At 36.6% G+C, this 26,146-nt stretch overlaps 1 protein-coding gene across 3 annotated transcripts in view; it reads left to right on the top strand.

The window, feature by feature from the left end:
- strip2 (striatin interacting protein 2) overlaps positions 1-26,146 on the top strand; it is a 39,337-nt gene continuing 13,191 nt past the window's right edge. Inside the window, exons 1-10 of one of the 3 annotated variants that reach the window (XM_058773372.1) lie at positions 1-137; positions 8,011-8,080; positions 8,697-8,771; positions 16,468-16,602; positions 17,654-17,774; positions 20,067-20,135; positions 22,013-22,119; positions 22,281-22,408; positions 23,797-23,985; positions 25,784-25,834. In XM_058773372.1, the coding sequence (XP_058629355.1) occupies positions 111-137; positions 8,011-8,080; positions 8,697-8,771; positions 16,468-16,602; positions 17,654-17,774; positions 20,067-20,135; positions 22,013-22,119; positions 22,281-22,408; positions 23,797-23,985; positions 25,784-25,834 (972 nt within the window). In that variant the 5' untranslated portion in view covers positions 1-110. Of the gene's footprint in view, positions 228-8,010; positions 8,081-8,696; positions 8,772-16,467; positions 16,603-17,653; positions 17,775-20,066; positions 20,136-22,012; positions 22,120-22,280; positions 22,409-23,796; positions 23,986-25,783; positions 25,835-26,146 lie in introns of all 3 variants that reach the window. The other 2 variants (XM_058773370.1, XM_058773371.1) reach the window with 2 other exon arrangements.

Below are 26,146 nucleotides of genomic sequence, written 5' to 3'. Positions count from 1 at the left end.
AGCCAATCAGAGCGGCGGGGACGGATATTATTCTGAACTTGGAGTCCAGCAGCGTCTGCTCCAGTGTGACAGTGTATTTCCGTGCGGCGAGCAGATCCACAGCCTGACAGATGCAGCAGCAGACCGACGACATGGAGGTACCTTTATTTAATGATTCTAACAGTAACAGACAGAAGTCTCAGGCTCAAGAGAGAGATGGGTTCAGCCATCAGCTGAAGGATTCGGAGGTAACCCGAGCACACTGACAGTTTGCAGGGGTAGAGGGGTGTGTGTGTACGTGTGTGTAAGGTGGCTTGTTGCTGGGGGCTTTAAATGCCTCCAGTTGTTATTTTAGAAACATGCATGGCGCTAAAAATACCTTGTCTTTTGGAATTTGATCCAGTGTGACCTGCTGATGGTTTTATAGAGGATATAACGTTAGACATGAGCATGCATTTGAAGGGTAAATAGGAAGGATGCATTTGTTTCTGTCTTTTAATTCCTACTTCTTACACAGTATATGGATATATGCACACGCGCATATAAAATGCTGAGCATGTATGCATTTGGCTCATTTCATCTACATGTGTATTCCTCGCATTAACCCGTTAGTGGGCACACATTCCTATGCATTATAATACGTATTCAAAACCAGTTATTTATTCAGCTTGATATCAGCTTGATATTATGGAACACACTTTGTTATATTGAGGGTTAAGACGGTCAATAATATACAGTCTGGTTTATTTATTTTCATTTAAATTTATTTAAAAGCAGTGGTTTGTCTCTATCTATCTATCTATCTATCTATCTATCTATCTATCTATCTATCTATCTATCTATCTATCTATCTATCTATCTGTCTGGATCTGAATTGATTTGTGAATATGCTGGTGAATTTTTAATTTATATTTATTTAAAGGAAATAGAACTCTATCTATCTATTTTTCTATCGTTCTATCGTTTTATCTATCTTTTTGTCTGTCTGTCTTTATTTATCTATTTATGAATGAACTGAACTGGAGTGGTAAAGACTGCAGGCTATAATGTACTCATTGCTCTCTCCAACATATGAACGTATTATTTATTCAGTCATTAAAAATAAAAGCAAGCAAATGCATATTTGATTCTCTTCTTGGCACAGCGCAGCCCAGATTCAGTCTTCAAGGACAGTAACACATATTGTGGGAATATGTCCAGCCTAGTGAAGTTATGGTAATGAATTCCTCGACCGTGATCGTTGAGCATATTGAATTTTTTTTTTTAGAGGAATTAGAGCGTGTTTTCCTCCTGCAGCAGATTTTTTTTCTAGGACAGTGATTGGGAGGTAGTTTGAATGTACACAAAAAGCCTCAAAATGTTGTGCATGGCTGGAGTTTATGACCAGGAGTGAAACTCAAAGGTCATACAATGAGGAAAATAAGATGTGAACACCCTGCTATTTTGCAAGTTCTCCCACTTAGAAATCATGGAGGGGTCTGAAATTGTCATCGTAGGTGCATGTCCACTGTGAGAGACATAATCTAAAAAAAAAAAAATCCAGAAATCACAATGTATGATTTTTTAACTATTTATTTGTATGATACAGCTGCAAATAAGTATTTGAACACCTGTCTATCAGCTAGAATTCTGACCCTCAAAGACCTGTTAGTCTGCCTTTAAAATGTCCACCTCCACTCCATTTATTATCCTAAATTAGATGCACCTGTTTGAGGTCGTTAGCTGCATAAAGACACCTGTCCACCCCATACAATCAGTAAGAATCCAACTACTAACATGGCTAAGACCAAAGAGCTGTCCAAAGACACTAGAGACAAAATTGTACACCTCCACAAGGCTGGAAAGGGCTACGGGAAATTGCCAAGCAGCTTGGTGAAAAAGGTCCACTGTTGGAGCAATCATTAGAAAATGGAAGAAGCTAAACATGACTGTCAATCTCCCTCGGACTGGGGCTCCATGCAAGATCTCACCGTGGGGTCTCAATGATCCTAAGAAAGGTGAGAAATCAGCCCAGAACTACACGGGAGGAGCTGGTCAATGACCTGAAAAGAGCTGGGACCACCGCTTCCAAGGTTACTGTTGGTAATACACTAAGACGTCATGGTTTGAAATCATGCATGGCACGGAAGGTTCCCCTGCTTAAACCAGCACATGTCCAGGCCGACTTAAGTTTGCCAATGACCATTTGGATGATCCAGAGGAGTCATGGGAGAAAGTCATGTGGTCAGATGAGACCAAAATAGAACTTTTGGTCATAATTCCACTAAACGTGTTTGGAGGAAGAAGAATGATGAGTACCATCCAAGAACACCATCCCTACTGTGAAGCATGGGGTGGTAGCATCATGCTTTGGGGTGTTTTTCTGCACATGGGACAGGGCGACTGCACTGTATTAAGGAGAGGATGACCGGGGCCATGTATTGCGAGATTTTGGGGAACAACCTCCTTCCCTCAGTTAGAGCATTGAAGATGGGTCGAGGCTGGGTCTTCCAACATGACAATGACCCGAAGCACACAGCCAGGATAACCAAGGAGTGGCTCTGTAAGAAGCATATCAAGGTTCTGGCGTGGCCTAGCCAGTCTCCAGACCTAAACCCAATAGAGAATCTTTGGAGGAGCTCAAACTCCGTGTTTCTCAGCGACAGGCCAGAAACCTGACTGATCTAGAGAAGATCTGTGTGGAGGTGGGCCAAAATCCCTCCTGCAGTGTGTGCAAACCTGGTGAAAAACTACAGGAAAGCGTTTGACCTCTGTAATTGCAAACAAAGGCTACTGTACCAAATATTAACATTGATTTTCTCAGGTGTTCAAATACTTATTTGCAGCTGTATCATACAAATAAATAGTTAAAAAATCATACATTGTGATTTCTGGATTTTTTTTTAGATTATGTCTCTCACAGTGGACATGCACCTCGATGACAATTTCAGACCCCTCCATGATTTCTAAGTGGGAGAACTTGCAAAATAGCAGGGTGTTCAAATACTTATTTTCCTCACTGTATATGTGAGTGATCTGTCATTAAACCAGAATATACTGGATGTGAAGCTCTGTGCTTGGTCTTTTGGTATGTGCATGGTGATGAATTATTGCATCTGGCTGCATTAAATGAGTAATGAATATTAAATTCTGAATATTGACTGTATTTGGTCCAGTAGCTCAGTGCTGGCACAGGACACATTGTGTGCATGCCCTGTTTTGAGCTTTGAGATTTACAGATTATTCCAGTTTGTTTCATAGGATAGAAAAGCATGCAGCCCTTGTTCAGTTGCTCCTTGTTATGGTTTGGTTGGGCTTAGTGCTGAACTTTGGACTTAGATTTGATTTTAAATTTGATGTGAATGTGCTCTATATAATGTATGGAAAAATTAAATGTTAAGCCTGACATATGAAATAATACTCATGCTTTTATGGCTCATATATATGGTACCGGAGATTATGAAGCTTAAAAACACCTCGTTTTTTTTTTTCAGGGGCACAAACTAAGCAAAAATATGCAATTTGGTGCAGTTGCTGATATTTATATGGCCGAAAAGTAAGAGGAAATTCTGGTAGCTTGTAATGTAAATTAAGGAGATCTATATATTGGTATAGCAAATTATTTACATAAAATGCATATCAGTTGTCACTCTGTATGTATTGTCACATATTTATTAAGATGATATTTAAAAGCTTAGATTTATGATCAGTGCTCTGTACTCTTTATTGTGGGGGCAAAACATATAGGCTAATACAATGCAATATAATGATGATTGAGAAACAAATAAATGTTCCTCGAAAGCCTGATGGATCGTATTTGATACTCACATTTTAACATGATTTTTCTAAAAATGATGTATGGATAATCAAGTAAACCTAAGTTGCTTCAGTCCATATGTATTCATCTTTACATAATACTAACAATGTAAAAGTTATTCTTACATTTGCTTTAAAAATCAGTTAAGATTCACAGCAAAAAAGACACACGAATCATGACCTGAAGGTGGAGTTTTTACAATCATATTAAAAGGCCTTTTATTTGCTAAAAAATATAAACAGTCTGATGACAAAATTCATGTAGTAGCTTACAACAAATTTTTTCCTATTGATGGTTTAGAGTCCTTAGAAATTTGCAGATCAAATGATAGTTTAGGCTTTATATGGTTAAACACCAGAATACATTACTGTTTGTAACCTAAAGTATATAACTTGCAAGTACCTAGTATTGATCAGGTATAGTGTAAAGTTAGACGTAAAAAAGCCTAATGAATCACTCGTGGTTCATTAGACTCCACCACTGAGTCAGTTTCTTCAGCGTCTGATGTGTGTGTGTGTGTGTGTGTGAGTAATCACCAGTGTCATGATTCACAGCAGAAATGTGTATTCTGTTTACAGGACGTTGTCCTAGTTTAAAAGTATCATAGTTTGCCTTTGCATGATGTTTTGGCCCTTGACCTGCCCTGTTTCTCTGAAAGCATCAGTATCTGGCGCTGGTTTGGATCAGACACGAGTGTTCTGCTTCTGGGAGATCAGAGTGGGAGTAACCTTTAGGGAAGGTGTCGGAAGAGTTGTCAGAAGGAAAGCCCATCTTTCTCTCTCTCTCTCGCTCCCACACAGCTCTCAGTTAGAACTTCCCACCATGAGTATCAATGCCATCTGCTTCTGAGGACCAAAATAAAATGCTTCTGACTGTGCCACACATGTCTGTGAGTTAGGAGGGAGAGAGAGACAGAGAGGAGGGTAAATCATGAGTTTAGTGTGGACATGCATACATAAAATCTACGCACATGCATTATGCATAAAGTATGTGCGTTATGATGAGAACGTGCATGTATAATTCATTATACAATGTATTTTTTTTGCCCATAATCCATATACAGTGCCTGAATTATACATTATATATTTAAACTAGGAGTGCAACAATATATTGTGTAGTTCATCCAAAAATGTAAGTTTAAACAGATGTAATTTAGGTTTTTATTCACATACTGTATGAACAATGATATCCAGTATATCCAGTAAAAAAAATGTAATTTATTAACAATTAATAAACAATTGTTAATAAATTCAAAATAAAATAAATTTAATAATTATTTATATACGTATTTTATAATTTATAAAAATACAAAAAAATATAAAATAAGTAATAAATATTATAAAAATATAATTTAAAATAAATTTTAAACTTTTTGTAAGGGGCAAAGAGCAAGCATAATTCTGCATTTTGGTTATGAAAAGTACTTTTCGTGAAGTGTTTATCATGAAGTAATTAAAAAAAAAAATTACTGTTTTAACTCTATTTTGGCTTTGTTTAAAGTATTTAGAGAGTTTATTGTGAGATCAGTATCATTTATCGAACCAAATTGTGGCATGTGTATTGTTGTTACCATCTTAATTTAAACTTAAATGTTAAAATAAAAATAGTTTTATTTCTAATCACAAACTTGCAAAAAAAAAAACGATTGGCCTGATGGTCTGATGATTGGTCTTATTTTAAGTTTCTTTGACTGGCCACTGCCTGTGAAGTCTTTTTAGCTTATAGCTGTCAAACGAACGAGTATAAGCTTCCCAAAGAGGTTAGAGATACAGTAAAACAAAAGCATAGAATAGAGGCTAAATCAAACCACCCAGACATTACCTAGCAAAGGTTATCCATCAAAACTCTCTGAGAAGGGGACTTGTTTGAGAAAGTAGAGAGAGGTCAACAATCACTTTGAAAACGTACAGAGTTCAAGATATGAGAACTGAGTCCACCAATATCAAGAGCTCTTTCAGTATCATTGTCAAGAGCCGTGCATTATGGGTGGGTGGCAAAAGAGGCCATTACTCAGAAAGAAACCATGTGAAAGCAGGTCTGAGGTTTGCCAAAAAGCATAATAGTGGATGACCCATTTGTGATGGTTTTGAGGTCAGATGCCTCCATAATAGAGCTTTTGGGCAAAATTCTAAGTGATATGTGTGGGACAAGTCTGACACTGCCCACGTCAAAAAAAAAAAAAAAAATGACCGCATAATGGTGCAAAATACGGGGAGATACTGCAAGAAAGCTGCCTGCTAAAACAGCTTGAGAGAAAGTCTAACAGAACAGTGAGGCCAGATAAACTACAACAAGGTGAATGTCCTGCAGAAGTGCTTAATCTTTAAATGAATAAGCACTTGAGCAAGAGAACCTGGTCCTCAGGGGGAATGAAGAAAGTTCATCTTCAACGTTATGCTTCTTACGTAATTTATTCTTCAACTGACAGCACAGAGCGTGTTCCCCAGATGTTAATTGGGCTGCAATTAAATCAAAACGCCTCAGAGGACCTGACACTTCTTCATTTCAGGCATACTGTGAAAGAAAAGCCTGGAAATCCATGTTTGGCTCAAGGTTTAAGAGGCTGTTTAGGGACATTAGCATACAGTAGATCAGCACTGATGTTTTGAAACCATTAACACTGCGTTTGAGTGTGAATGTTCACAGTTTAGTAGCTCTTTGACAGAATTGGCTAAAAGACATGTGGCTATTCTTAAGCATAAGTGCAGACTTGGCCAACAGTCAGCAGTCATTTATGCAGGAAATATCCTTTTAGGTGGACACACACTGGAAACCCTGCAGCCTTGCTTCCTGTTACCATGACGCACTGTGAATTTACTGTAAAAAGTTGCCAGAACTTTGCTGTAAAAAAAAAAATTATGTAAAAATTGATAAATTAATTTATCCACATAAGATTTGGCGTAAAAAGCTAATATACACTGAACAAAGTTATAAACGAAACACATTTTACATGAGCTGAAGATCTAAGACTTTTTCTATGTACACGAAAGGCCTATTTCTGTCAAATATTAGACTATGAGGAGAAGTCTCATATTACGGTCGGTCATCACGATCGCGGATGACAACATGCAGGATCAACACTGTTCATGTATCGCAGGGTACGATTAAATTAATGTACATCTAACCAGTTTACGGAGAGGCACTGAAGTGTAGACCTTCGTTTATGTGTTTTTGACCTGCGCTGTACAAGATGCGAGAACAGTCCGCTATTTAGGTTGTTGTACGTTAGCGTGGACTCACTAACTTCAACGTTAGCTAGTTTTAGCCAGAGATACCTTGATGAAGCACAAGATAACATTAATGTTCTGCTTGAGCAGATGAAAATTGTAACTTTATGAGTGTATGACAACCAGAAAATAAACGTTTTTGTCTTCATTTGTATTGGTGTTGAATACTTAGGGACATTTTGCTCTGTTTTGTTTGGATTCAGGAAATGTAATCAAGTAAATTACATTGCCCATCCTCTCAGGATACCTGGAATCAGTGTTACAAGTACCACAGGCACATCGTTGACCCCATAAAACCGATGCAAGCTTCGGATCTTCCAATGTGTCTCTATGGCCCTGAAACCTAAAGATGTCCGAGTTCCGCTCCCTGTGCAACTGATACTCGCCTTTGGCTAGTCTGGGTTCGAGAGGAGGGGCTTACCGATAGGTCAATTATAAGATGACTTGTTGTTTTCACTTGAAACATTTGTAAATGTAATAGTATTTTACTGTACAATTACATGAACTGTCCTGTCAAATTTATTACAGTTCTTTTTTCTTTTTTTATGTATATAGTAAGAAAACTTACTGTTAACCAGTTATCGTTTGTAGGCAATATTATCCCAAAAAGCTTGTACAGATGCAAACTTACAAAATCCACAAAAATACAGCATCAAGTCACCCTAGGCTTGCTATTTTCAGTGAACTACAATTTTAAGAGATCCTAATTTCACATATTATTTTAGAATGTATGTGTATGTTTTAATGGTTACTTCTTTGTAACTTCTGAGCACATTTGACATTCATGCTGACATATTGCCACCCTTATTTTCTCTACATTTCCCACGCTATTGTCATTGACGTACTAGAGTAGTGTGACCTGGCTGAATTTGCATAATTACGAGGAAAATCATGTGCTGCAGAAATAGTGGAAAGACCTGAAATGTCAGTTGGCAAGCGCTCCAGGATGTTAGACATGTGACACTTTCTGCTGTGGCAGTGCAGTTATTATTTGCCTCTGATCCGCAGGGGTCCATGGAGTCCCCGAACCTGGAGTTTGAATATGGAGACACGGACAACTTCACTGCAGAGCTCTCAGGTGGGTCACACACACACACACACACACACACACACACACACAAACAAACATATCTAGGGATGAACAAACACTGAAATTGGGTGAACAAAACTTAGTGGAAGCAGCACAAGAACTTAGAACTGTTCAACCATAGTTTTTAAAATAAAATAAATATAAATTCATAGAAGGCCTAATGGTTAGAGAGTCGGACTCGTAACCTAAATGTTGCGAGTTCGAGTCTCAGGTCCAGCAGGAATTGTAGGTGGGGGGAGTGAATGTACAGCGCTCTCTCCACCTTCAATACCACGACTGAGGTGCCCTTGAGTAAGGCACCGAACACTCAACTGCTCCCCGGGCGTCGCAGCATAAATGGTGTGTGTTCACTTCTGGTGTGTGTGCGCTTTGGATGGGTTAAATGCAGAGCACAAATTAAGAGTATGGGTAGCCATACTTGGCCACATGTCACGTCACTCTCACTTTCACTTTCACACATTATGCATATTTACTGATGTAATTTTAATGTTGCAACATTATGTTGGAACATGCAACATGCCAGTGAATCTATATTACTATGAAAAACCAATGTTATGTGCTTGCTTTTTATTTAACTATATGTCTTTCTGTCTCTTTCGCACAGAGCTGTACAGCTACACAGAGGAACCGGAGTTCAGTCTAAACAGGGATTACTTTGAGGAAGACTTCAAGAATCATGGTAATGTAGCCTGCAGTGTTGGGTGTATTAATTAATTATTAATTATTGTCATTTAATTACTTTACTCTTGAAAAAATAAAGTAAGGGATTACTCTTTAATTTTCTGTAATTTAATTACAATTACTTCTGCATTAAATACTGTTTAGACTACAGAACAATTATATATAAAACAATAGAGGATTTAACACCGAGATTTAACATCTAATGTTAAAATATATATTTTTATTATAACCTACCTTTTAAATACTTTGGACAGTTCAAGAATAATTTATGCAATTTTATATTATTTATTTGAAAGAATTAAAAGAGCAGTTTCATGTCTGTCCTTGTATTGTTGGACTGGTTGAGATTGATGTGGGATTTAGTAATTATTAAGTAATGCAATACTTTTTTAGAGAGAGTAATCTAATTTCACATAATTTCACAACAGTAATCTAATTGCTGTTGAAGTTGTAATTAGTAGCTGGTAATTAATTACTTTTTTAGAGTAACTTACCCAACACTGGTAGCCAGTGCTATATTACAACAAAAAATATATGTTTGTAATTAGAACTTTTGAACTGGACAGTTAGAACTTGAAATGGAATTAATTTACTTGAGAAACAAATTTCTGAAAATAAGTTTATTTTTGTCACTACGCTGGATTTTTTTAAGCATAAACCTCTCTAAATTTTAAATTAATATTTAGAATAACAGGAAAAAATGGCCAATTTGAGTAAGACAAACTAACTCTAAAATGAAAATACTTAATTAAACATATGTACCTACACAGTTTTGCTTCTTTAGATTTTTTTTTAATAGAAAACAAGAGAAAATATCTTTATTTGCAGTGCATCTTCACCCAACACACTAACTTATAGCACTTAAGAGCTGTTGAGTTTTGTGCTGGAATTGCATTGTGTTTAAGAGAGAGAAATTGCTTGGAGTCTTGGAGGTGTGGATGTGCTGGAACAGAGAGACGGCTCCCGGGTATAACATTTCCACCTCTGTCTGAGAGAGAACAGAAATAAACAGTCAGCAAAGTTGCGCAGTTCTCTTTCTGTGAGAAAAGGAGAACTTTAATGAATGTTTATGTAGTTACGGTGTGTGTTTGTGTGTTTATAGCCTCAGGCTTTACCCTGCCTGCTGTGTGCACGATCTCACCTCGCCAGACCTCTCGCTCTCTCTCTGTGTGTTTGCCATGGCACTGCAGCCCTACAAAATGGAGAAAAGCCAAGAGGCTGGATCACCAATGTCACTTTAGCTTTTGCGTGTTTGTTTGATTGTGAAGCAACTGCAAATCACATGTTTACAGTTAAAAGTTTGCTACCATCCAAAGGGTTCATATTTTTTGTTCAATCTCCCCTAGTGTCCACTTATAATGTAACACTGCAATGTCTCCCATACTCTCAGATTTTATGCGCCTTTTAAAGGAATAGTTGACCCAAAAAATTATATTTGCTTAAACGTACTCCCCATCAGGCCATCCAAGATGTAGATGAGTTTGTTTCTTCATCAGAACAGATTTGGAGAAATGTAGCATTACATCACTTGCTCACCAATGGATCACCTGCAGTGAATGGGTGCCGTCAGAATGAGAGTCCAAACAGCTGATAAAAACATCACCGTAATCCACACCACTCCAGTCCATCAATAAATGTCTTGTGAAAAACTGCATATTTGTAATAAATTCATAATGAAGAATTTTTAACCTCAAATCGTCAAAGTCCTGTATCCATAATATTGCTTTCTCCAGTGAAAAGTTCTCCTGTGAATCAGGAGCGAAATATGCACACATCAAGCACTGTTTACAAGCGAAAAATAAAAAACATAATAAAAAAAAAGAGTCCAAAACTGATCTAAACAAAAGTGTTTTTTTTTTGTGATCAACTTTATTTTTTCAAATCAACAAAACAACATCCACTCAAACAAACAACAGGGAGGGGGGAACAACAGACACACCATCAACAATTTCAGTTTCAATTCGTAGTAAAAAGGACAAAACAGAATTCTGCCAATTCAGAGTCCATAGATTGACAACAATTGGACATTCCCAAAACATGTGGAGAAAAGTACCTGCTGATACAGTGTTACAGATATGACAGTTATAGGTCAATTGCAGTTTCATTTTAAACCTCTTGTAAGGTGTTATGTATGCTCAATGGATGACTTTAAAATGGATAAGACGATGAACCAAGTTTTTGGAAGTTAAGATTAGATTAGACCACACCCTCTCCCAGTCGACCAATAAATCAAAAATCTGTTAATTCACGACTCCAGATATATTTAATAGAAAGAGACTTTGCAGTGTGATCATTAAGTTTACTATATATTAAAGAAATAGATGGCCGACCAGAGGGTGGTGCGATCCAATCCCATATAGGATGAGAGGAAATAGGGGATGCCCAGGGAACTCCATAGGCCTTGAGAGCAGAACGTAACGGAAAAAAGACAAAATATGATGATGCTGGTAAACAAAACTTAGTTCTTAGTTCTTGAAGTGAGCAGAGTCCCTGGTTATCATATAAGTCACCGCATGTGTGTTTCTGCCCAATGTAGACCAAGAGGGCAGGACAAATGGCCGATTTCAACATAAAAAATTAAAGTTGTGCCATAGGGGTGTGTTGTTACAAAATTTGAAAGGTCCTCCCATCAGACGTTCCTCCCTTTTTAGAAAAAAAGTGAAGTCCTTAGATGTAGTATTCTGGATTCTCCAAAGATCGATTACATTAAGTTCAGTTATAAATTTATATTTTAACAACCTAGAGGATGGGTTAGCTGTAGTATCAGGGTGAGATTTATCCAGTGCGCGATTTAAAACAGCATTAAAATCACCACCCATCACTAAAGGACAATCCATCTGCTCAAGTAATATATTGGAAATATTTGTGAAAAATGCACTGTCTGCCTCATATGGGCAGTAAATGGAGACCAGTGCTAACCTGTCATTATGTATTTTACAGCGTATAAAAACAAATCTACCTTCATCATCATTCCCGATATGTTCAATAGTTAAATGTAACCTCCTATCGACTAAGATAAGCACCCCCTTAGTTTTATTAGGAGCACAAGAGAAGGCTGCCAGTTTGTAATACTTGTTTTGAAAACGTGCCACATCGCTTTTAAATGACGTTTTAAATGAGACTCTTGTATCGGGCACAGAAAATCGATTTATTATATTATATTCTAATATCCGGGTACGCTTAATAGGAGAATTTAGGCCATTCACATTCAATGATAAGATATTCAGAACATGTATTGTGTGCTCATAATGCCAAGATTCTGTCTAAGTGAAGAGAAACAAAAGCAATGCCATACTGCCAGTGACATGTAAACATTAGTATGTATCCTCGATACCAGTCCACCTAGATGCATAGTCCTTTTAAAAGAAAAGCAGAATAAATAAAAGTATTGATGTCTGTTGAAAGGCATAGAAAAAAAGCAAAAACAAGGAACGACAAACAGCGGTGTATAAAAACCAAAGCAGACCGCACATTACCAAAAGTGTAGGTCTGCATAAACAACAGGAACAAATGTTGATGGGTGACCAGTCCACTTAAACGCAAGACATGTCCCCAAAAGGCCCACTGAGCCAAAAGCGTAGTGATTGAACCTGCTCTCCAGCAGCCCGAAGAATAATAATAATAATGAAAATAAATCATTATTATTTACCAATCATTGGACGAACGTACAGGGCAGGGGCAAGATTCCAAAAAGAAATTAACAAGTGTCCATGGCCACCTTGTTATTGTCCTCTTCAGGGCAGTTAGGATCACCACAGACCTCATCGTTAATTTTCCCTCTTTGAGCTGAGAGGATGGAGACGGTAGCCGACGCCTTCCCGCTGCTTTGTAGCGCTGCAGAATACGTCTTCAGTGACAGTGAAGTAACAAAATCCTCCGCTTTCTGAGGAGAGTTGAACATCATCTGCTCACCCATGTGCCGTAGTTTAATTACAGCCGGATAGGTGAGGAAGGGCTGGAGACCAGGTGCTGTCATCTTCTTCAAGACTGGATTAAAGCTCTTTCTCTTGGTAGTTGTGGCTGGACTAAAGTCGGGAAAAAATAGTAGCGTGACATTGTCCTGCGTATATTTCACCGGATATGCCTGCCGAGCACCCTCCAGGATCGCCGATCTGTCATACCACCTTAGTATCTCGATGTCACGGCCTTTCAGGTAAGGGATCCACTTGGAAAGATTAGCTCTGAGGAAGCCAGGTGCATCGGAGCCTTCCACCCCCTCCGGCAACTACCGAATCGAGAGTACTTTGTTGCTCTTTAAGCGCTAGCTTGATACCGTTAGCTATAGCAGCGTCGAGATCCTCTCTGCAGATGGTGGAATCTTTGAATTTTTTTCTTCATTGGCGATCGTTCACTCTCTCTTTTCCGGCTGTCCTTGATTGCTGGGAAACAGGTCAATTTAGCTCAAAGGGAATCATTTATGATTTTATAGGGAATTTGAACAGAATCACTGTTTCACGGCTAATCACTGAGTCGGCCGGCGATTCACTGAACGAGCCGTACAAAATCAACTCTGCACTGGATATTAAAATCCAAAATATAGTGACAACACTATTAAATAGCACTGTAAAAAGATCAGCAGTTTAAGACATGAACTTGTAAGCACAAAACACAAGATACTTTTCTTTTCAATATAAATAAGACTTTATTGGATAAATCTCAGACATGTAAACTAATCTAACACATGAACACATGCATTCACACATTCATACAAGTTGCAGAAAGAGAGAAAGTGAGGAAAGGATGAGTTTAAGATAATGAAAATGTGAAAGTTTACAGCAATATGTGCTATTGCATAGACCTGAACAACCATCAATCACTTATTTAACCCTCGCATTGAGTTTAAATGCACCAGCTCAGCTATGGACTTGCGTTGCCTTTGTGTTAAGGGATTCCCATTTGCCGTCGTCTTTGCAGAAAGGGTTTTCCCAAGGTTGCTGATTGACTGAAGTTCAGTGGTCATTCGTTGTGAAGTCTTGGGCGTTGGCTGAAGATACGGAGTTGGTCTGGATGAAGTTTGAGGCGGGTGCAGTCGGAGCTGGACTTTGTGGCAAACTTAAATTAGAACATGAAACTCTCAACAGATAGAAAAGAAATGAAAGTAAAAGGATGTAACAAGACTAGGTGATTTTTCTTCTCATCGTGGTGTTAAGTAGCAGCTGGCATGTAAGCCAGAGCACGCTTGAAGAGCACTAAAAAGCAAAAGCAAAAAGAGAAGAGAAGAGAGGGTTTGATGGTGTCCTGAGTTTTTAAACTCGGCGTTTGGACCCATCCCAAAATGGTGTGTTGACCAATTAGATGTTGTCTTAACTCGGGGTGTTGCTCTGGTTCTCCTCCCAATCCATAAATCAGCATGTTTTCTGGTCAGTCACATCGTCAGAATTTTACAGCTCTTTGCAGAGTATAATTTCTATAACCAGAATATGATACATTTGACAAAGTATTGACTGGAAGAAGCCTTTTCAAGCAATAATTTTCACACTGATACATATCAAACATGAATATAAACCCTTAAGCTATTCAATTGTTATTAAAAAGACATAAACAATAAGTGATTAGGACATGAGTCAAAAGTGTGGGTTACATACTTCAATCTAAGGAAGGAGTCAATCTAAGGAAGCTCATGATTTCTATCGTGGATTTATATGTGATGGCCAAGCTGTGCATCTCTTTGACCATCAATCTTGATTACTTGCCCCATTTGACAATCTCCTTACTGAGTTGGGATTATCAATAAGTGTTCTTTGTGTCAATGTGATAAGCTGTTTTGTGAAAGAGGTTTGCTTCAGACTGGCTGGCTCTAGGTTATCGTGGACCGATTTATGACGAACATCCTGTTGCCTTGGTTATCCCTTTCGCGGAATTCCGGCTCCTCATGTTTCGATGTTCTGATCGAATCTTAATTGTCTGATTCACTCTGATATCCTACATTTGCTTCTCAAGACGTTAATTTATGGGCCGGAGTGGTGTGGATTATTGTGATGTTTTTATCAGCTGTTTGGACTCTCATTCTGACGGCACCCATTCACTGCAGAGGATCCATTGGTGATCAAGTGATGTAATGCTACATTTTTCCAAATCTGTTTTTATGAAGAAACAAACTCATCTACATCTTGGATGGCCTGAGGTTGAGTACATTTTCATTTTTGGGTGAACTCTTCCATTAAAGACGTGTGTGTGTGTGTATATATTAGTGCTGTCAATCGATTAAAAAATTGAACTGCGTTAATCACAGTCATGGAAATTTAAAATACTAGGATTTACTTGTAAATGTGCTGAAATAAAGATGCATGACAAACTAGTTTAAGGAAACCGAACCTTTCACACTTCCGCCAGGTATGAGACATAATCCTTATTATTCTTTTATCATTATTCTTTTGTTTTTATTCAGCCATTATCAGCCTTTATACTGGCAATAAAACGTTTACCAAGCCACATCGCTTCAATCCCAGTATACATTTACCCAACTATTATCAAAAGTATTTCTAAATAAATACAACAAAACATTTTCTTGCGACCTTACATGAAGTATTATGACAAAATTCATTATGAAGAAGAATTGGACCTTCTGCATTAAAGCTAATATTAGCATCATGCTTCATAAGACTAGAGATTAATAGTACACTTTTACTCAGAACTCACTTCAAACTCAAGAAAATCACATCCAGACCATATCCTGTCGTAATCGTGTGTTTATTATCTTATATAATCTATAGTGGCTGTTGTCATGTTTATTTCTGCTATGTAAAAGCCTTAACATGTATACTCTGCTGAAACTCACTATGTTTGATGTTACAACCGCCTCTCCGTTCTTAAGTTGCCAGGGATACATTCCAAGTATAATGCACATTAGTAAAAGGATCTATTTTAATTTTTATTTGCCTATATACACCTATATAATTTTCCGTGGTACATTATAAAAGTAACCCAAAAAACCGCAACCCACGGCTCTGTAATTTTTTCCCGCAACTGTATTTTCAGCACTTGTGCCGCGACCCTGGCAACACTGGTTCTCTGTACCCTCATCACACAATGATAGATAACCTTCCGCACTGCAAAGACGGCAAGAAGTCAAACCTTATCAAATGATTAATTTGCGTTAAAAAATATTAATGCGTTAAAATTTTTAGATTAATCGCATGCGTTAACGTTGTGTGTGTGTGTGTATATATTCACATGATAAATGTACACAAGCAAATGTTTCAAGATCTTATAGATCAGATCAGAAGATCAAGGAAATTCAGATTCCTCATGATTTGACTTTAATAAAAGCATCAGTCCTGTCAGAATTCCAATATCAAGCCTTCAGTGTCAGATGAATGGCTTTAGTGATTTAATTTTACACATGCCTTCCACTGAAAAGACTTGAGGCTTTACAGCAGAAATCTTCACAAACTATCGAAGCATATGGCAGATATTTTAGCAGTATTCAGAGGGAGGTTTGTACAGTAATTTGCATTCATAAGTCCTCCACTCATGCATGTGGTTGAGTAACATTTTTGACTGAAAGAGAAGAGAGGTCAGTGAAGTGATCGAGTGTTTTATGTGTGCCGCCCCTTTCACGGGTATTTGAGCAACACAAATCCTGACTAATCTTTCTCACATGTGAAAAGTGAAACCAGAATGGGAGGTGGTAGAAGAATGGCAGAAATGATTAAAATAGACAGAGACATAATTCTTCTGTGCTCTGCTCTCAGTGAAGGGTCGGAGGTGGATGGAGTTGAGTATGGAGGAGCAGAGGGCGTATGTCATGAGACTGCTGGACGCTCTGGAGGTCACCGATCGAGACAAGAGGCTTAAAGTGGCCCGAGCCATCCTCTATTTGGCACAAGGTACGAATATAGTACATACAACCACAATTCAATGGGTGAATCTCATGAAACCAGTCAACAACATATTTCATATTTCAACCCCCAAATCAAAGGAAGGAAATAATGAAATATATTATGAGAAATTAAGTCTATTTTAGGATCATTAAGATATTTTGCAGCTGTATGTGACTTTTTTTTTTTTTTTTAAATATTTGTTATCTTTAATTTATTATATTTCAAGAATTATTAAGCATATTTCCCCTAGTTCTCATTACTTTAATAATGATGTATTATTTGTAATGTAATTTTTTAGAACTGCCCTTAATTTTTGCATATTTAGCTTTTTAATAATAATACTGTATAGCAGTATTTGTTTTTAGTAAACATAAAAAATATGTGAAACTATAAAATATAATTGCTATAATGAGAATCTTCATTGTGCGTTATTATGGTAATGAGAACTTGGACCTTGATGTGCTTAAGTGGCATGAAAATAATGTGTTTTTAGAAAAATTTAATTTCTTATTTTCTTTCATATTTTTTCTTTAACGACGCACTATTTAATTTGTAATTTAATTTGCAGTACTGCCTTTAATTTTATGCAAATGTAAAAATAAAATGTGTTGCAGTTTTTGTTTTGGTAAAAATATTTAAAAAAAAATACAAATATATAAAACGATAAAATATGACCATTGCAAAAATGAGAATCATTATTGAGTGTTTTTGTAATGTGTATTTGGATTTTAATAATTGGCACGAAGAAAATGTTATGTCTTAAGAAAAATATATTTTCTTATTTTTATTTATTTTCAGCTTTTTCTTTAATTATGTGTTAATTATTTAATTTAGTACTTCCTTTAATTTATGCATATTTGTTTTTAGTAAAAATATATATATAAAAAATGAAACAATAAAATATGAAACATTGAGCATTATGGTCATTCGAATTTGGACATAAAAATGCTGAATTGGCATGATTTTTATTTTTTATTTTTTATTAATTAATTGGTGACTTAAAATAGTCTTTCCTTAAGCAAAATATAATTTCTTCTATTTTCTTAAATGTATTCAGGTGTGTTTGATGAGTGCGACACAGAAACTGATGTCCTCTACTGGTCCCGACACAACGTCTTCCTCCTCTACGACATGGGCATCTTCACAGCTCTGCTGGAGCTCCTCAGCATGGAGATAGAGTAAGTGTTCATTTCCCAAAATGCCTCAGTCTCTGTGTGGAGATCTTTGACAGAGGGCAGACCGTCTGCTGCAGGCGAGGACAGACAGGCGAAGGGTGAGATACTGAAAGAGGCAGACAGAGACTGAATCTCCAGCGGAGGGAAGTGTTTAACAGTGCTGCTATTTTTACTCTCCTCCTCCTGAGGGAGCAGGTTAGAAACGGCTCAGTCATGACTGTGTATGTGTGTGTGTGAAACAGTTGTGTATTACTGTGGATCTCCTGGGTACTGTACTAATGAGACGGACAGCTTTCTCTTTTCTGTTTCTTGTTAATGGATCTTTTTATTTTGTTCAGAGAGTGATATCAGTGCAATCAGATATCACTCATATTATTGCACATACTGTACCAACATAAAAATGAACGTGCAAAAAACTACTCAGAACACATTAGCAACCGCATAGCAATGGACTGGCACCCATTCATTATACCTTAGGATTGTGGTGGCAACTCCTGCATGGGCAAGTGCAATTTGTGAAAACCCACTTTATTTTCCGGAAAATTTGTAAAAAAAAAAAAAAAAAAAACATTTGCATTTTATTACATTCAGAAAAAAATAAAAATAAACAAAATACTTACAAATATTAGAAACACTATTAAAGTTAAAGTTAAAATTCCTTGGCAACTAGCTGAAATAAATTTTTAGAAAAAAGTATTTTTTTAAATATTTTATTTTACTTCGGTTAACATTTATTTTTATTTCAAGTGGCAGATTTTTTTTAATTTTTTTTTATGGTTTTAGATTTAGTTGGCTATAATTACGCTGGTGGTATTCATTATAAAGAGCATTTTTTATAAACCACAAAACTTAAAAAGCAACACTGAAACTACTGGTGTGCGGGAAGTGCATTTTTCAAATAGACATTGCATATGCTTTGCATTCTTCCGGTTAATTATATTAATGTGAAGCATGCAAAACATAATATAAGTCATCATTATATAAGTCGCATTATATTAGTTGCAGTTGCAGATGATTGAAAAACATGACTTGTATTGCAGAAAATATAATAGCTTACTTTTAATATATGTGTGCTTGACATGCATTGCGTTATATAAATCGCTTTGGAAAATAAATCACAGCACATTAAAAAACAAAACAAAACGTGACTTATATTCCAGAATACAATGTTAACATTTAACAAATTTGAACAAATTGTATTTTGCTTCATCATATTCTTATGAAGTTAATATAAGCTTCATAATTTAAAGGCAAGATCAAAAAGGCCTAGTTCTTTTGTGTATCCATCTCGTACCTGCTGTCATCTCTCCATAATAAGGCGGTTCTTTATTTCCTGCACCAGCACGCTCTCTCTCCTCTTGTGTTAAAGAGAGCCACAGAGTGGTCCGTCTGTGATCTCCGCTTCAAAGACAGCCTGGCCACCATGCCTCTCCTCTTTCATGCCCCTGCCTGGGGGATTTAATGTCTTCATACATGGTCTCATCAGCCCACACAGCAGAACTGTGTGGAACTGTACCGCTGCCTCTGCTGTTGGTTTACTACGCCGTAATTTGCACAATTAGCCCTCCGGCTTCTCTGAGCATTGATTCATATTCAGCCGAGCACATCTGATTCAAATGATCAGGGTTTTGGTTGACGGCTAGTATTTGTACTGAACGAGGGATTAGACTGCACGGCTTGTTTGCCTCTTTAAAACTGTTGTATTGTATTTTGTGGAATGATAGAAAGATTGACTGGTTCTAATGAATCTTTTAGAGTGTTATTACAGTGTTTTTAGGATCACTGCGATTTATTATTATAATCTTTATCAGTATTTTGAATTAGATTTTATTTTTCTGTTTTCATTTTAAGTTTTAGTAATTTTGTTTTTGTTTTTATCATTTTTTTTATTAGTTTTTGGATTAGTTCTTTTTTTTTTACAATAGAGTTCTATCTTTTAACATTAGACAACTTCATTACTTAACAAACTAAGAATGGAAAATTAGTGCATTTAACTAATGTTTGCTAATGGGACATTCTGTAAAGTGCTACCATTATTTTAGTACATCAAGTTAAACTAAATGTAAATGAGAAATTTTTCCTTGGCAACTGCCTAAAATAAATTTCGTTTTAATAAGTTTTTTATATTTTGTTTCAGTTAAAATTTATTTTATTATATGTAGCGTACATGGTTTTTTATGGTTTTAGTTTTGGTCAGCTGTATTAACCCTGGTCTTTTGGCGCAGTTGTAATGTAAGGATGTCCTCTTACATGTGCATATATATTTTGATTTAGTATCGTTCTCTTTTTCTCCAGTAATAACCAGGCGTGCAGCAGCGCAGTGAGAAAACCAGCCATTTCTCTGGCTGACAGCACTGAACTCAGGTAAGATGCCGACTGGGACTGATTCATTTTTTTTCCCTCTCACATCATTAGACTTCACTTCATCCAACCCACAATCCACTTCTCAGATTTACATTCAAATTGGTGCGGAGGAACCCTGGGCTGACAAAGAGCTTTCTGACTTGCAGCTTTCATGTCTTTTGAGCACATTGCATCAATGCACAATACATACAGGTGCTGGTCATATAATTAGAATATCATCAAAAAGTTGATTTATTTCACTAATTCCATTCAAAAAGTGAAACTTGTATATTATATTCATTCATTACACACAGACTGATATATTTCAAATGTTTATTTCTTTTAATTTTGATGATTAGAGCTTACAGCTCATGAAAGTCAAAAATCAGTATCTCAAAATATTAGAATATTACTTAAGACCAATACAAAGAAAGGATTTTTAGAAATCTTGGCCAACTGAAAAGTATGAAAATGAAAAGTATGAGCATGTACAGCACTCAATACTTAGTTGGGGCTCCTTTTGCCTGAATTACTGCAGCAATGCGGCGTGGCATGGAGTCGATCAGTCTGTGGCACTGCTCAGGTGTTATGAGAGCCCAGGTTGCTCTGATAGTGGCCTTCAGCTCTTCTGCATTGTTGGGTCTGGTGTCTCTCATCTTCCTCTTGACAATACCCCATATATTCTCTATGGGGTTCAGGTCAGGCGAGTTTGCTGGCCAATCAAGCACAGTAACACTATGGTCATTGAACCAGCTTTTGGTACCTTTGGCAGTGTGGGCAGGTGCCAAGTCCTGCTGGAAAATGAAATCAGCATCTCCATAAAGCTTGTCAACAGAAGGAAGCATGAAGTGCTCTAAAATTTCCTGGTAGATGGCTGCGTTGACTGTGGACATCAGAAAACACAGTGGACCAACACCAGCAGATGACATGGCAGCCCAAATCATCACTGACTGTGGAAACTTCACACTGGACTTCAAGCAACATGGATTCTGTGCCTCTCCACTCTTCCTTCAGACTCTGGGACCTTGATTTCCAAATGAAATGTAAAATTTACTTTCATCTGAAAAGAGGACTTTGGACCACTGAGCAACAGTCCAGTTCTTTTCTCCACAGCCCAGTTAAGATGCTTCTGGCGTTGTCTCTGGTTCAGAAGTGGCTTGGTAGCCCTTTTCCTGAAGGCGTCTGAGCGTGGTGACTCTTGATGCACTGACTCCAGCTTCAGTTCTCTCCTTGTGAAGCTCTCACAAGTGTTTGAATTGGCTTTGCTTGACTGTATTCTCAAGCTTGCGGTCATCCCTGTTGCTTGTGCACCTTTTCCTACCCAAATTCTTCCTTCCAGTCAACTTTGCATTTAATATGCTTTGATACAGCACTCTGTAAACAGCCAGACCTTTCAGTAATGACCTTCTGTGACTTACCCTCTTTGTGGAGGGTGTCAATGTTCGTCTTCTGGATCATTGCCAAGTCAGCAGTCTTCCCCATTATTGTGGTTTCAAAGAACAAGAGATACCCAGAATTTATACTGTAGGGATGGTCATTTATTCAAACTCAAATGTAAATATTCTAATATTTTGAGATACTGATTTTTGACTTTCATGAGCTGTAAGCTCTAATCATCAAAATTAAAAGAAATAAACATTTGAAATATATCAGTCTGTGTGTAATGAATGAATATAATATACAAGTTTCACTTTTTGAATGGAATTAGTGAAATAAATCAACTTTTTGATGATATTCTAATTATATGACCAGCACCTGTATATATGAATGTTGTTTTATAGAAGGATAATATTTACCCTTGGTTACAACACACAAAGACTAACTCTCGTACTAACACACACACACTTACACTCAATAACTCCGATTTAAAATAAAGGCATTTGCATCATGTTCTAAAGGGTTCTTCTGAGCATCATGTATCTGATGGTTGAGACCATTCGAGTGGAAATGGAGGGTGACAGTCCTGAGAGGAAGGCAGCCAGGCAGGCCTTCAAAACAGAGTTGGGTGAGAAAGATTATGAGAGAACGATGTGGCCTATAGCCTTACAGATATACAGAGTGTGTGTTTGTGTGTTTGTGTGTGTGTGTGTGTGTGTGTGTGTATTTGCAGTGGTTGGCTGTTGACCTTCTCTATGGCGCAGTGATTAACCTCCCTCCTCCTCTCAGGTTCACCCCTTTATAACGGAGAGCCCTTTGCCCTCCTCCTCTTCACCATGGTAACCAAGTTTTGCAGCATGAATGCGCCCCATTTCCCCATGAAGAAAGTGCTGCTCTTACTGTGGAAGACCATACTGGTCAGTCTCAATACACACACATCAGAATCACTGTTCATATGCTCCATTTTAGATAAATAATTTTGTTACTATTTTGTTTTATATATTCTATTCTATTCTATTCTATTCTATTCCACAGATGATTGACTGCTTATTCTATGCTATTCTGTTATGCTACATAATATTCTATTCTATCATTTCTATTATATCATTTACAGATTTATTCTTAGAAATAAACATCTTCCATTCTGTCATGTTTTATTCCATACAAAGTTATTTCTATTCTATTCTATTCTATTCTATTCTATTCTATTCTATTCTATTCCATTCTATTCCATTCTATTCCATTCCATTCTATTCTATTCCACAGATAATTGACTGCTTATTCTATGCTATTCTGTTATGCTACAGAATATTCTGTTCTATCTATTCTATTATATCATTTACAGATTTATTCTTCGAACAAAATGACAGAATGGAAGAAGTTTAATTCTGTTTTATTCCATACAAAGTGATTTTCTATTCTATTCTATTCCACAGATAATTGACTGCTTATTCTATGTTATTCTGTTATGCTACATAATATTCTATTCTATCATTTCTATTATATAATTTACAGATTTATTCTTAGAAATAAACGTCTTTCATTCTGTCATGTTTTATTCCATACAAAGCGATTTCTATTCTATTCGATTCTATTCTATTCATCACATTACATACTACTGTTAAAAAGTGTGGTGTCATTAAGATGTATTTTTTTTAAAGATATTAATACCTTTATTCAACAAGGATGCATTCTATTGAACAAAAGTGACAGTAAATATATTTGTTTCTACTATTTCAAATAAATGCAGAATCCTAAAGAATTGTCATTTTCCACAAAATATTAAGCACAACAACTGTTTTCAACATTCAAAATAATAAAAAAAATTTTTGAGCAAGAAATCTGTATGTTAGAATGATTTCTGAAGGATCACAGATCACATTAAATTTTTTAAATATATTAAAATAGAAACAGTTATTTTAAATTGAGAAAATATTTCACAATTTTGCTGTTTTTATTGTATTTTAATTTAAATAAATGCAGCCTTGAGAGCATTAGAGACTTTCAAAAACATGTAAAAAATCTTGCCAACCCCAAACTTTTGAATTATATGTTATTCTGGATTGATTGAAGATTTAATTCTGTTCTATTTTCTTTCATTATGCTACATTCCATAGAATAATTACTGCTTATTCTATTCTATTTTACCAGATAAAGAGAAACCTTTTTGGATTTTTCAAAATATAAACCCTGTTCTCATCATGGACTCTTTCAACTCTAAATCGGGCAGCTCTAGTCAATAACAGACCTGTTTATATGCATATAGTGCTCTGTCCATTGATTTCTGCGTGTTTGTGCACCTCAGTTCACTCTGGGAGGTTTCGAGGAGTTGCAGGAGATGAAGGTGAGAATGAGAGAGCAGTTGAACCTGCCGCCGCTCCCTGAGGACAGCATTAAGGTTGTGCGAAACATGCGGGCGGCTTCTCCTCCAGCCTCGGCCATGGAGCTCATCGAGCAACAGCAACAACAGAAGAGAGGACGCAGGAGTCGCCGGGTACGAGAAACACACACACAAATGACGTTACACTAGCAGAAACCACGTGTAGATGAAATACATGAACCGTGCCAGCATGAATACACACAACCTCTCATGCATCTGAACCTATACATTCAGTATATGAAATTCAAAACACACAAAAATTCTGATCTGTGCTACCTATTACACAGCCCTGCATCTTGAAAAAATTATTCAATTTGTTGCAGAATTCAAAAATATCAATAAAACTTTCCATCATGAATTATTTTTTTGTACAAAATAGATTTTTCAGATTATAGGCTATATACTGTATGTATTCACTGCCGTTCAAAAGTTTGGGATCGGTAAGATTATTAATGTTTTTTAAGGAAGTCTTTTATGCTCATCAAGGCTGCATTTATTTGATCAGAAATGCAGAAAACACAGTAATATTGTGAAATATAATTGCAATTTAAAATAATGGTTTTCTGTTTTAATATACTTTTAAAATATAATTTATTTCTGTGAAGCAAAGCTGAATTTTCAGCATCATTACTCCAGTCTTCAGTGTCACATGATCCTTCAAAACCTGCGAATCCTTTGAACCTGAGAGTCTTTGATGAATAAAAAATTCAAAAGAACAACATTTATTCAAAATAGAAATCTTTTCTGTCTGTCTTTTTCAATTTAGCACATCCCTGTTGAATAAAAGTATTAATTTCTTTCAAAAAAAGAAAGAAAAAAAATGTACTGACCCCTAACTTTTAAACTGTGTATATAAGTGTATGTTGCTACAAAAGATTCCTGTTTTAAATAAACTTTTTATTTATCAAAGTATCCTAAAAAAAAGTATCACAAAAAAACTGCATATTAGAATGATTTCTGAAGGATCATGTGACACTGAAGACTGGAGTAACGATACTAAAAATTCAGCTTTGCATCACAGGAATAAATATAATAATATAGGGAATATATTTTAAATTATATTAAAATAGAAAAACGTTATTTTAAATTGCAGTGATATTTGACGATTTTGCTATTTCGTGTATTTTTGATCAAATAAATGTATTCTTGATGAGCATAAGAGACATTAAAAATCGTACTTTTCCCAAACTTTGAACGGCAGTGTAAATAAAACTTGTCAAAATAAAACAAGCAGTCAAATGTCAAAGTTTTAATGACAAAAAGAAGTATTCAGTATGTTATTTAATTTACAGAGTGGAAAAAGTGGTAGTAAAGTCCTCAGAAACATTCATTCATGTGAAAATCGATAAATAATTGTAACCTGGCTCAGAGGAAGAAAGAAATCATGTCTTTATGGCAGTTTTTTTTGGCGATTAATGGATAATACAAGATGACTTAACCTTACAAATGGTTGTTGAAAGCAAAACTGCTATGAAATACATCAGATTTTGTAGTTTTGTAGCAAAACAGCCACTATTTTTTTAAATCAACAGCCCATACTAGTAAGAAACGGTACTGGATTTTATTCCGTGACTATGATGCAGGGCAGCCCACACAGCTTGCAAAACTTACACAAGCTTTAAAATAAACCCACAAAAGGGACTTCATGCCACACTTCTGTCCTTCTGACAATCTAAGCAACGGTGATGTCACAATGAGAATGAAATGTAGCAGAACACCGATTGGCCGGACAACACCGTCGACCAATCACAGCAGGTTTCACAGTTTTTGACCTTTCTCCTTCCTGTCTCACTCTGTCTCTGTAAGTTTTCTGTAACCCTTTCTCCTCAACTCTCCCTCTTTTCTGCCCTTTTCTCTCTGGGTTTTCGTTGTCCTGTTGGCTCATTCCCATCTCTTCCTTGTGTCCCTACAGAGTGCCTTTGTTGATAGCTTGGAAGGAGACAGTCCATATGCCAAGAAACAGGTCTTTACCCCAAACCCCTTTTGTGCATTCTCTTTGTTGTGGGCTGGCCTTGCACTCCTTCACTCTCTTTTCCTTCACAGCAATTTGTTTTTCCTTTGAAACTTGATTTGGGGAAGGGTTCTGAGAGATACAGCTGGCCATGGACATTAGCAAGACTCTCTGTCTCTCTCTCCTCTTGTCTTTCCATTTGCATATCTTTCCACATATTCTCAGTCAATGAGATCCACATAGACACACTCCGGCTCCCACTAGCTAGCAGAATGGCTTCTTCTCATAGGCAACCAATCACAGCTGAGTCACCTGTGCTCATGG

The sequence above is a fragment of the Onychostoma macrolepis genome, chromosome 04 (assembly GCF_012432095.1).
Source record: "Onychostoma macrolepis isolate SWU-2019 chromosome 04, ASM1243209v1, whole genome shotgun sequence".
Lineage (NCBI taxonomy): Eukaryota > Metazoa > Chordata > Actinopteri > Cypriniformes > Cyprinidae > Onychostoma > Onychostoma macrolepis.
Note: the sequence above shows the minus strand (reverse complement) of the source record. Positions and strands in the feature narration are given on the sequence as shown.